Raw genomic sequence first — 13,320 nt, forward strand, 5'->3', positions numbered from 1 at the left:
CTGATTCCATGTCTTTGGTGACTTCTGGCACTGCTGAAATGTGATTAGAAGTCAATGATGCAGTATAAGGAAGCTGTCAGTATCTTCGAGTGTATATCTGCTGTCTTAAGGAGTAGTTCGAAAAGCCGGAATGTTCATGAGGTCAAATCCCTCAAGTCAACAAACGTCTGCTTGTTACCACTGCAGGGCAGAAAAAAACAAAACAACCCACGTACATGGATGTATAACTCTGACTATGTGCCCAATAACATTCATCTAGTTAATGTCTAGTTGAGTTTTTATTGATGCTATCCAGCTAGAATGGTCTTTGCTGACATATAGGGCAAAAGGTAGAAATACCAGACATTTTAGAAACACTTATCACTTCTGTAAAAAACACCCAACCCAAAGTATGTAAACTACAGAGATGTGTAATACATTACTAAAACTGTTTTTATTTATTTACCAAGAAGATGAACACCTGTACCTGACAGGTTTTTCTCAGCATCTACAAACACTAGCTTATGTGGTATTATTTTACAACATAAAATTGCAAAGAGACTTAAACACTTTAAAATCCAATATATAATGCTCCCCCCGGGGCACTACAGCACGTTTTATCTACTGTACATACTAAATGCTACAAAACAAAACGAGAAGCTTGTTTTGCCCCTCAGCCATCTCTTGTTCCGTAGGCGTGTTTCTTTACCTGAGAGGTCTGGCATGCTGATTGCCTGCTTCAAAATAAGGATGAAGGTAGTCCTTAATGTAAAGGTCAGCCGCACTGTTGGAGTGGGTGCAGATCAGGACCCTGTAGAGACAAAAGACAAACAACTGTAGGCATGAATCATCATACGCAGTTGCTGAAACACTGTATCGATATCTTCCAAAACCAGCAGCAAGAATAAATTATCACCAGGGTACAGTGGCACATAAACTACCTTAAGAAATGGTTTCACTTCATAAGTTTTTTAATAAAAAGTTTAAAATGAAGTTGCATGTTTGTTTGTTTGTTTTTTAAATAACAAAACAGTGGTTGTGAATCCTATCAGTTCATTTTGATTAATAGCACATGGCTTTCCCAAAAACATAGTATAACATTATTTTTGTATATCTATACCTTATCTATAATATTTCATGATTAAACTGCATTCACTAATGCTATACAAATACAGAAATATAAGGAATAAAGAAAAGGGATTTATTTAATCTCTATACCATTCTATTTTCAGTAGAAACCTTAAAAAGTAAACTGATATTAGTATCCGGGACAGCAAACCCAGAGCTGTTCACCCTGACAGCAGTAACAACTCCTGTTCATAATTACACTTTTAAACATTCATGTAGCATCACAGCTAAAGATGTACAGAGAAAGCTTCCAATATTAAATACGGTAATTCACATCTTGAGCACACCTGACCAGGGTCGATATACGGTCTTGTTAACGTTTTTAAAAATATGGTGAGCCAGAAGCACTAATCCATGGGCTCACCTCCCCTTGTCATAGCTTTTAAAATATCTATAATTCATCTTAACCACAGAATATTAAATGTATTCAGAGTGAATTGAGGAATGAATATTAGATTGCTACACATTTTCCAAGGCTGTTTTCTCTCTTCCATTACACATACACATCCTGGTCTTTCTTATTAAAAACCAAAATGGTAACTTTTGTTAGGGGACACTGTCCGAGATATTACATTCATTTTTTATAAAGACCAGGGAACCATTTATGTGCTTGTGCTACATCGGTTTGCTTCTAACACGGGAAATTGCAAAGTTTCCTGTGGGTATCTACACAGGGAGGGAGCTTACTAATGATGAAAAATGCCAATGGAAGAAAATCATACACTGTTTTGTTGTTATACAACACTGTGTGGGCCACTAAAGTGACATAGCTTGATTGATCACAATATAGTTGGCACGCACTTCCATTCTGGCCCTGAAAATGTGTTGCAATCAGACTAACCATGTGCATCAACCACACATTGACACAAATTCGTCCAAATGACCAGCAGAGTTTGTCTTCAAGTGATATGGCCTAGACAATACAAACCATAGACAACTACACAGCACAACACAGGCTCCAACACACGCACAGACACACACCACAGTTTGACACTTTATAGCACTGTGATTTCGCAACTTTAAAAAGGTCAAACCCAAGGCAGTGACGGCCACTGAAACGAAAACGGCGGCCACTGCACAGCCCAGCCCCAGGATACATCTGTCATTTCTTTTGACTGAGCTCCCCTACTGCATTTATAAGTGATATTAACTTGATTCACATCCACATTTCCCTTTCAAATTTCCCTACAAATACCCCATTGACACTTTATGATACATAGCAGGGAGTATCAGTAATCTGCAAAAATGATTGCTTGTGAGATCAAGGTTGCTGACTATATTTATATGATGGTGATTGAAACCATTTATTTGTAATATTTCACTAATGTTTATCAAGTTTGTCTTTTATCCAGTGATGAAGCAGAGGAAACTTACTCAATGACAAAAAAACAAAACAAAGATTAACCGTAAGATGTAGGGAAAAAAAGTTCTCATATTTCATTGTTAAAACATCATTTAGTTTGCAATTTTGTAAATTACACCAGTGCCTGCTTTTATAAATTGCTCTGCTGTACCGAATACAAAAAAAGATATTTTATTCATTTGTATATTCATTTAGCTGTGCCTTTAATTATCACCATTCGTCTTAGGTTAATTTTACTGACAGATGTGATAGTATTTCTATAATTTCACAGTGAAAGTGGAGTAAAAATACAGTCCTGCTGTGTTATTCTAATTATAGCCTCCTTATCTTAGCTTTAAGTATTACAAAACTTGACTTTATATGTAAAATGCAGTACTTGGGCTTTTTACAGTTTACTACTCAATCATCAGGCGATTACTGCTGGTATGGCAACCAATGTAATACCTTATGTTATTAGTTATGAATCATTTAGTTAATGTAAGTCAAATGTTATTGAAAACTAGCGACTATCTACTTGGCACTTCACAACTACAGTTTGAAACAAAAAAAGTGCTCCATCTATCATTGTAAACATTACATTTAGAACTTCATAAACATTCATTCACAAATACAAAAGAAGCTGACAGTATATCAGGGATCTGGGGTGGGTGGAATCCTATCTGTTAAAAATAATTCAATGTATCTTAAAACATTAACATGCAAACAAACAGAGAAGAAGATCAAACGATCACAAACCACAAACAGAAAAGAAAAGGATCGCAAACCTGCTGTGGTCTTGGCGGAGGATGTGCTTTACAGCCTGTGCCAGGGTGAAGGTCTTGCCGGTACCATAGGGCCCAATGATAAGAATGGGGGGCAAAGGGATAGAGATGGGTGTGGTGATGGCCAGGATGGCCTCTTTCTGTTTGGCATTCAGACGAGGATCCAACTGCTCATCCCACTGCCTGAGGGCGGAAAGAGGATGGAGGCATTTTTTGATGACCAAATCAACTGTTATTATGAAACATTTCAAACTCAAGCATTCAAGTAAAATACTGCACTATAAACAAAGATTACTTTTGAATATAAAAAGGTAGTATGCCCGTGTAATTATTTTGTCTATGTCCCACTAAAAATAATATAAAAAGATCGAATGGAAGATGAGGGGCAGATGAGAAAGGGGGTAAGAAATGTGGGTTTAAATGTTTTCAGTCTCACTGCTACAGCTGTGTCAAAACAAAAAATGAAACACCAAGCCTGCCTTTACAAACATTTGGGAAAGTATGGGTCATTCCAAAGAGCACAATGAATTTTGAGTGTGGTATTGTAATTGGATACCAGAACCTTCATGATATTTTCATGGACAAGCAGCTGCATTCAAGTCATACATCACCAAGAACAATACAAAGCACCAAAAAGTGTAAAGCACTCCATCGCAACTTCAGCTAGCAGTGTGGGACTGTTATCTCCACATCACCTTCACCAAACTATAAAGTTTGGCAGAGAGGGGATAATTCTATGTGGTTATGTTTTGTTGGGGGGGGGGGGGGGGGGGGGGGGTGGCGGCCTGGGCCCATCAGTTCCATTGAAGGGAATTGATAATGATTCATTTTATTGAAGGGTCTTTTACGTTTCATCATGACTGTGCCCTAGTGCACAAATTAAGGTCCATAAGGCACGGCTAGACCAGTCTGGTGTGAAGGAGCTTGACTGACTTGTGCAAAAAGTGCAGAACTCAACCCTACCAAACACTGTTAGGGTAAACTAGGAACAAAATTGTGAGCCTGGGCTTCTTGTCAAGCATTAGTGTCTGACTTCACAAAGGGGTTTCTGGATGAATGGTCAATAATTCACACAGACAAATTCCAAAATTTTGAGAGCCAACTCAGAAGCTGTTATTGCTGCAAATGGAGATAAATTCCATGCTAATATCTATGGATTAAGAATGGGATATCATAAAACCTCATCTAGTTGTTATGTGCAGGTGACCCAATGTTTGCCCATATCCTACTGAGAATGGAGGGAGAAAAAAAAAAGTAGTATCTTTCAGTTTAACTGTTTTTGTCCACTACAGACGACATAATGAATAGGCTGGGTCTCAGGAGGACAGTTACAAGTTTAAAAAGGAAAAACTAAACACCCTGCACATTTCTCTTTTTGATCAATTTGTGTTGTATTATGAAGTTGACTCATTAGACAAACTAAGACATGCCAATGTGTCTGATGGCCAGGTCAAATTAAGTCATATATCATGCAAGTTTCACAACTGCATGAAACTAGCTCTCCAGAGGAAACATGGTACGGAACGTGTCTGAATGCATTTCTATGAATGTGCAACAAACATAACTTTTCAAATTCCATGTAGTTTTAGGATGACCAGTAAATATTCACAACTAAGCAGTTGTAATTTGTGTGCTAAACAAGACAGAAAGGTAGGAGAAAATGATTCACATCTGATTTGATACTTGTGAATTACTGTAAATGTAGCATGCGTGCATGTCTCCATGCATCACTATCATCATTATGGTGACTGCATCGTCAAAAGCTGTGAATCCCCCAGAGTCAATTGATTGAACTCCAGCTGAGAGATGCTGTAATTGGGGGAATGAGAGCAATCTCAGCATTTGCACAAGTGTGTGTGCGTAACAAAAAGGGATGCATAACATTAAGGAATATTCTACAAGTTACAAACAGCTTCAACTCTTGAATCCCAACAAGACTTTCTATACAAGCATTTTGTTTTTTTTCCTTCATACCTTACCTTGATATAAATAATTAGGACATGCCAATCGCTGACAGTCAAAGCAGACCATTTATTATAAACCAAAACATCTGACTTATTAAAGGTAAGCAATTTGTAATGGAAAGAAATTTTAAGACCAAGTCAAGGCTCTTTCACTGAAATTCTTTGATTTGGTTCTTAAGCTCAACTGTGCAGAGAGCTTCATGGAATGGCTGATGAGCAGCGACCCTAAAATAATCAAGCACAAAGCAAAGTTTTGATGTGGTTTTATAAAACACAGTGCCATTGGACTCTAGAGAAGTGAAGACATTTTCTGGAGTGAAGAATCACACTCAACATCTGGTAATCTAGTAAACGGGTCTGGGTTTGGCGGTTGCCAGAAGAACAGTACTTGTCTGATCGCACTTTGCCAAGTGTAAAATATGGTGTAGGGCGGTTTATGGTGTGGAGTTGTTATCAGGAATCGGGCTTAACCCCAATAGTTCCAGTAAAAGAAAGTCCTTATGCTTCAAGAATACAAAGGCATTTTGGATAATTTCATGCTTCCAACTTTGTGGGATTAGTTCTAGGATGGCCCTTTCCTAGGGCTGTGCGATATGACCAAAATCTCATATCCCGATATAAGACATCTATCGTCCCGATAATGATATAAATCACAAAAATTTAACATTTTCTGTAAATTCTGTGAATCTCGGGCAGCTCGACTTGCGTGAAGTGTTTCCAGCTGGGCGTCATGTACCTGGAGTCGAATGTTTTAACCGATGCATGACACTATACATTTTTAGACATAAGTTGTAGCGTTTTCTTTGAGTATTTATTACACGGCGTGCTGCGGGGAAAAGCCTGTCCTAACGTTTTAGTCTAAGGTTTAATTTTAGCTCCTGACGGCTCTTTTTGCTTCACATCCGTAAACTTATTGCCTATCATCATTTATTGGACTGATGAATGTCGGTTGGAAAAATTTTAGATATCACCCAACCTTTACTACACACCAAAGTCTGCATTTAGTCCTATAAACTCTTACCAAAACTAACTAAAGTTAGCAAGAGGTTAGGGTAAGATGCACAAACAAAAAACAAAAACAAACAAAAAAAGCAACAACAAAAAAAATCAGGTTTAAATGCACCACTAATACACTATTATGGGTTTATCGACACTTTGAGTTAAAAGATAAGAATCAGAACCACTTTACTTGAATGAATTTCTGAACAGATTATGCATAAAATGTCTAAGTTTCTATGAATTTTTTTTTTTAAACCCAAAAAACCAATTTGTCTAAACTGATAATACACAGTTGTATGTATCAAAATCTAAAATGAATACACCAAGTAATCCCTGTAAGTAACTGACTGAGTGAAGCCTTAAACTATCCGACTTGCAGAACCTTCTCTAGCACCTCCATTAGATGTTTTTAATAACTACTCAGAAATAAACTGTTATAGTTTCATCTTGATTGAACAGTTTGATCATGCTATAGCATCCTGTGAAGTTTCTTTGAAAGTTGTTTTTCGTGAAGGCATGGCTCACACCAATTAATCTTTTTGAATATAGTAGACTTCACCAAAATTCATACGATGCCTTCCTTAAATAAGGAAAGAGCTGCCACATCAACACATCAACGTCTAATATGAGCTCGTTAACTTAAATGCCTGGCTGCAAGTAGTGCTTAAGGAACTCATTAGTACAGAGACTTCTAAATTCGAAATTACTGTTAGTTATTAGTTAAGCCAGATTGTGACTGTCTATAACGGGACTCACATAAACGTCAGGCCATACGTTTGAGTAATCAATGCAAAAATCCCAGTAATTCCACAGTTTAGGCAAATGTTTAAAACACAAATACCTACCATAAAGAAAGTGTGCTTTTAAACTAAAGCCAAATTCACCTCTTGCTCCTTCTTTAATCAAAAAACCACATTTATCCAAATTCCAATTAAAACAAAAATCCACACGAATCCTATTATGGAGCTCAGATAAAGCAGCAGCTATGACAACTACAGGGATTATATTTGACTTTTGCTCTTGTCAATAAAGATTACTGTCTCACTTCCCTCACCTGTCACCAGAGAAATTTAAAGCTTAGGCAGCTGTGAGCATTTCCAAATTGCTAAAAGTAGGAGAAGTCTTCATTTAACTTTTGATTTGGTGTGGTGACCCCTCTGTGAGAGTATCTGTCAAACTATAAGGATGTGGACGTATTAAAAGAGTTATAATAAATGTGTTTAGGATTAGTTGCATCTGAAACCAAAAGCTGCATGCAAATATCTTCCCTCACTTTTAAACAACAAGTAGATGCAGCCTTTACTATATCAAATATCTGCCAGTCATATCCTCAGTATAAAAGCAACATAAAGCAGCATGCCATGTGTACAAAGTAAAATTTCCTTTGATCCCAATTATTTATTATTTATATGTAACTTTTGTGTCTCTGAGTTCCCACTGATTTAATTTTAGTGCCCTAACAATCAATGCATTATCATAAAAATGAATGCATCAAGTGTGTTCTTATGTGTGTGACATTGTGTACATGGTGGAGTACACACCTGTTAGGACTCCAGGGGATAGTAGGGACAAGGCTAACATCAGGGAAAAGGATAGTATTATCTTTGATGCGATCCAGGGCATAATGCATCTCACAGAGTGGCAGTCTGTTCAGCTGGAACTGGAGCTCCACCTGGCAGACACAACACAGAGAGCTTGTTTATCAACACAATTGTCTATATCCATCCATGCCAAGAAATCATACAAAATTTTAAAACAAAAATAAAGATAATTCCATTCAATTCGTTCATTAAGGTATTTGTGTGCATCTTTTGGTTTAAAGCTTGTGCTCATGATTCTCTTTCATGATGTGAATTTACTTTTTTTTTTTTTTTTACTAAAATAATTTATTTTATGCAAGCAATGAATTGCATCACATTGCAAAGTCTGCATCTGTGAGAACATTTTAAATATTAATATACACAAGTGCTCAGATAAAATGACCATCTAAACCAACAAATCAAGCCCACAAGCTGTGCAGTTGCTATGGAGCTGGATATTCTTGTCCATTCAAAACTAAGATTTAACTAAAATTCGCTGCATCCCATTCTCTTAATCCTCTCAAAAATTGCTAAACCTTGGAAGAAAGCCACCTGCAACACTTATGACTGAGCAAGTCTAATTAACAGTCTGAAAAGACATGCTTGCGCTGCACTATATATCCACTTTTTATTAGCCAAATGAAAACATCTAAAACCATTTACAAAAAAACAAACAAAAAAAAAAACATGAAAGCTTAAGCATGAAATAAACAATGACTACAAGAGTACAGAAAGTCAGAGACATTCAAGAGCTCAAAGGCTGTGTGGAATAAGAACCCACAGAGGAGACAGGGTAATAGAATTGTAGCACATAACAAGGCAGGAGAAGCATATGCAGAAGAAAAGAAGATTATGCTCCCACAGTGATAGAATGAGGAGTTGTTTTGATAACCATTAACACAGTGTCTTGTTTCCCCTGACGACATTCAGGCTTGGGGGGAACAAGCAAAATAACAAGCTGAGGCTGGTGAAGATAGCATTATTGCAAAAATAAATTTCCAAAACAATTCCATCAGTGTTGACATGGATGCACAACACAGACACATTTTTCCTTGAAACCTCTGCAATCATTTGCGAAAACTATAATTAAGCAGTGAACCTTTCATTCAAATTTTCAAGGTTAGAAAATCCACATGACAAGAATGATGTTCTCAGGCTGCATGTGGGAAAAAAGTATGCTTTATAAGAGAGCATTTACCAGCCCTCACCAAACCTTATTTAATGTAGGTGATGCCACATGTCTAAGCACATGAAGTGTGGTTCACCATACCTGTAGTTCTCTGTCAGGCTGCAGCCCGAGTTCCTCACAGCAGTGCTTGCAGATCCTTAGGAAGATGTAATCCTTAGTCTTCTCCTCAATCACAGCCTCATAAACACGCTCTTTAACTCCAGGAGGCGGCTGGCTGTTGATCGCTTCACGGCCCAAAGGTAGCAGCAGAACTGAATTTACCTTGGTCATCACTAGCCGCCCAGCCAGTGTGTCCTGGTGTTCAAAACAGAAATCACTGTTCAAGATAACTAGCTTACAGATGTTCTTGGTATATAGTGCCACTAAGTAGTACTCGGAGTGAAACGGCAAAAAAACAAAACAAGGTGGAAAGCAGTATGGTAGCTGAAATTAGAGTTAGACAACTTACCTCAGAAAGTGTTTCGTTGAGTTTGAAACGTGCAAAAAGCTGTCCATTCTGAGCATACTTTGCTCCAACAGAAATGCCAGTCAGCATAAAGCTAGTGACGAGCTGCAGGTTCACCTTGATGTTAAACCTGTGGGACAAACATAGACATGGGTTGCACACTTTTATCCTGAATAGTCCATTTAAAAAGCAAAAACAAAATAAACCCCCAAAAATGACAAAAGCCATTATACTGAAAAACATATTAATCAAATATATCATTGTCATAATGAATGCTGTGGTGAATTTAACATTTAGAGAAAATAAAACTGGAACTGTTTTGTTTCACCCGTTTTGTTTTATGAATATACAATTTTGCAATATATTCACATAATTATGTGATGTTTAAAACCATCTAAACATCAGAGTACAAGGCCAACTAAATACATCACCAAAAAACATTCAAGAAGGTTCTTGAACGAAAAACATTGGCACAAAATGTATCCATGCACATGTTTATTGAAATTCAAGGTCTTTTGGGAAAAAGAAAAAGGAAAAGAAAAAAAGTTCAGTTCTGGATTGTTTATGAGTGACTCTGACATGATGAAACAAGAACTAATATTATGTGATGAACTTGTGACAGATGACTGACACATAGTGTATTAGCAAACCAGTGATGTTACACAACCAAACGGAGTCTTAGAAGGTTATTTTTATGATTTTACATTAGTTATTTTGCTGGATAATCAAACAGGGCAAAAACTCTGCACTGGTTCTATTTGCTCAATTTTTATTTCTAGATAATCAGCTGATGTCTTTTGCCTCCCAGGTACAAGGAATGTGCCTCTCTCAAAGCTGAAGAAATTTCTCCAGATAAAACTGAATGACCCAAGCATGTGAACCTGGCAAAAAAAACCAGATTACTTCAAAGAGATTATTCATATGGAGTTTGAAAATACTGGAGATTAAAAGCCCTTTGAATATGAGCCATAACAACAGAAAGGCACCCACTATTCAAACGACACAGTCTTGAAACTCAGTGTTTTAAATGGCTATTATGTCCTGTGTGCTATGGATGGTCTACTGTACTTGTTTCACTGAATGAGGGTTTACACTGCGTTTCAACTTACCAGCAGTGTGCTTATTTCAGCTGGCAAACAAAGGGTAAACCAGTTTCTTTTCAGCTACCTCAAAGCCGTTATTAAACGGCACTAGCGCTTTTAGTAAAGCTGTCTGTGAGAAACACACCCTCCCTCTCACACATGCATAGAGCAAGCATATAGTAAAGGTTAAGTCTGACACCTTGTGGTGGTTTGCCATTTAATAGGAAAAGACTTGATAGTGCCCAGAATTTAGAAAAAATAATCTATATTGGTATATACATTTCTTTTTAATATATATTTGTACATTTAGGCAGTGCATGTGTAATATATATGGGAACATTAGTGCATAATATGGTATAAAACTTACTGTTCTGTACTTTTAGATACTGTGTCGCATTTGATTTTATTCATGTGTAAAATAAACTTTCCAATCAAAGTTTTATGTTCAAATTTCATATAAATGTTTTTTTTATTTGCACTGTACAGCAGAATTAAGAAACCTTCAATATGTATGTACTCACTTGCTAACTTCTTTGTACTGTGCAATCTCTTCTATGTAGAGCAGATCGTGCAGTCGGGCCTGGTAGTTGTCTTTGGTCAGAGTCTTGTCAAGGACTGACTGGGTGAAGAGCTGGTCAGCTGATAGAGGTATCTGATAGCGGGAAAGGAGGCTGCGCTCCAGTTCAGCCATCGTCTCATTGGGACTGAATTCAACAATGGTTTTACAGGATGAGTCCCAGCGTTTCGCAGTCATCAAGAGTTGCTGTCTGGCTGCCAACAGGTGCTCCAAGTCTAGAGAACAAAGAACAGCAAAATGGGTCAAAGCATTAATTGCTACTTTTTTGCGACTTTAAAAAAAAAAAATAATAATAATCTGGAAATTTTTATCCAAGTATCATCTTTAAACACAAAACTATCTGAAGTAAAACTTTATCAGATATACACACTAATAAGAGGCAACAGACTTTTCTATGCATTGATGCTCGTTTTAAAGCATACCTTCAATAGAGGCAGCATCCACCATGATCCGCTGCATTAGCACAGGTTCTGAACCAAAGTCAAAAACAATGGTCTGTCGGAAGGTACCAAAGATCTCTGTGCTGAAACCCACTGCAACCTTGTAGACACAGTGGTCCAGGCCATTGTCTGCTGCCACTGTGAGAAGAGGAAACGTTTAAGTACATTTGAACTAGCACTCCACTGTGCTGTAAAAAGAAAGAGCTAACCACATAAATTTAATATATACATTTAACACGAGGAATACATATTATGCACCACTGATATACAGTCTCTACCAATGTTTTAAAATATAGATATTTTTGGAGGTCAAAGCCCCCACAACAACTACATAAGTAGAACAGCATGGTAAAAGTTGCCTAAGGAGGCAGACTGAGAATCCAAGGAGTACACAAACACAGCAAAGTGATCACGCTAACAAGAACAACCAGACTTTTTGAATATTTGAATCTTCACTGTCAGAGATATCCCCCACACAATACACACAATTTTACCCGAGGTTGTCAGCTAGCAAGCCTCTGGTCTATGAAAAAAAACAACAACAAGCAAACACAAAAAACAACTCAGAGCCATACAGACCTAGGGGTGCAACCTGGCTAGTCAGCTAATGGAATTTAGCAATGCTGGGAACTTTGTTTACAATTTCTTGTACATGTACTCTTCTGATTAAGAACTGCACTATTTGTCCATTTGCACTGTTACTAAACCACAATAATTAAAAGAACAGACAGTTTGGCATATTCAAGTTTAGAAGTCAATAAAAATAAACAAAGATAAATGAAATGATTTTTGCTTGTTAATTTAGAAGTTTTGAAATATTAGAAAATCTAAATGAAACTTTTTGGACTTCTCCATGTTTAAGCTTGTCAATACCTATAAAAGGACTAATAGTTTATATAATATGGAAATCTTGTGGTAGCTCTGTCACACAAGGCATTGACTAATGTATGTACAGTGCTAGTATTTGCCCCCTTCCTTATCCTTCTATTTTTGCATATTTGTCAGAGGTTTCAGACTAAACAAATTTTGTATTGCATCCAAAAAATAAAAAAAATAAAAAAAATGCAATTAATGACTATGTGGAAAAGTAATTAGGATCTAAAGCTAATAACTGGCTGTTGGCAATCAAGCTCTTGCGGTAACTGCAAATGAGTCTTTTACATCACACTGGAGGAATTCTGGCCTACTCAAAGATCCTTCATTAATCCTTTACAAGAAATTACATTGCCATGGCAGCTTCAACACAGCCATAAGACCACAAATCACAAACAGCAAAACAATAGTAATAATTCCTATAAGTTGACATTATACAAATAAATAAAACAGCCAATAAGTAATGTGCAAATATGCAAACGTGGATAAAAATCATATCATCATTATGCATCAAACTGCTTCATAGCAGCTGGTATAAAGGACCTCCTGAGGTGCTCAGACTTGCACTTAGGTGCAGTCAGTTTTTGAAGGTTCTACCATTGATAACCTGCAGGGCATGGAGTAAGTATGCAGGCTTGATCTTAACTGATTCCAACTTCAAAAGTCTTTTTCTCTCCACCACCTGCTGGACTGCCTAAAGTTTACACCCAACTATAGGATCACCCTTCTTTACAGGTTTGTCAACTCTGCTCCCCAGCAGACCGCATCAAAAAAAAACAGAGCACTGGCCACCACTGTAGAGTAGACACTGCGCAAGAAGGGCTGGCAGATGTTGAATGCCCTTAGCATCTTTAGGGAATAAAGCCATCTTTGTCCCTGATTACTGTACACTGCCTCCATGTAGCTCTTCCAGTCCAACTTACTGTTGAGCTGCACACCA

At 37.3% G+C, this 13,320-nt stretch overlaps 1 protein-coding gene across 1 annotated transcript in view; it reads right to left on the reverse strand.

The window, feature by feature from the left end:
• Positions 1-13,320, reverse strand: part of helz (helicase with zinc finger) — a 46,667-nt gene that overhangs the window by 23,339 nt on the left and 10,008 nt on the right. The window contains exons 11-17 of the mRNA XM_005736294.1: positions 11,490-11,645; positions 11,012-11,282; positions 9,412-9,538; positions 9,045-9,257; positions 7,736-7,866; positions 3,235-3,414; positions 689-790 (exon numbers count right to left, since the gene is read on the reverse strand). Coding sequence (XP_005736351.1) covers positions 689-790; positions 3,235-3,414; positions 7,736-7,866; positions 9,045-9,257; positions 9,412-9,538; positions 11,012-11,282; positions 11,490-11,645 — 1,180 coding nt within the window. The remainder of the gene's footprint in view (positions 1-688; positions 791-3,234; positions 3,415-7,735; positions 7,867-9,044; positions 9,258-9,411; positions 9,539-11,011; positions 11,283-11,489; positions 11,646-13,320) is intronic.

Source organism: Pundamilia nyererei, unplaced genomic scaffold, assembly GCF_000239375.1.
Source record: "Pundamilia nyererei isolate P.nyererei 1_Seehausen unplaced genomic scaffold, PunNye1.0 scaffold00068, whole genome shotgun sequence".
Lineage (NCBI taxonomy): Eukaryota > Metazoa > Chordata > Actinopteri > Cichliformes > Cichlidae > Pundamilia > Pundamilia nyererei.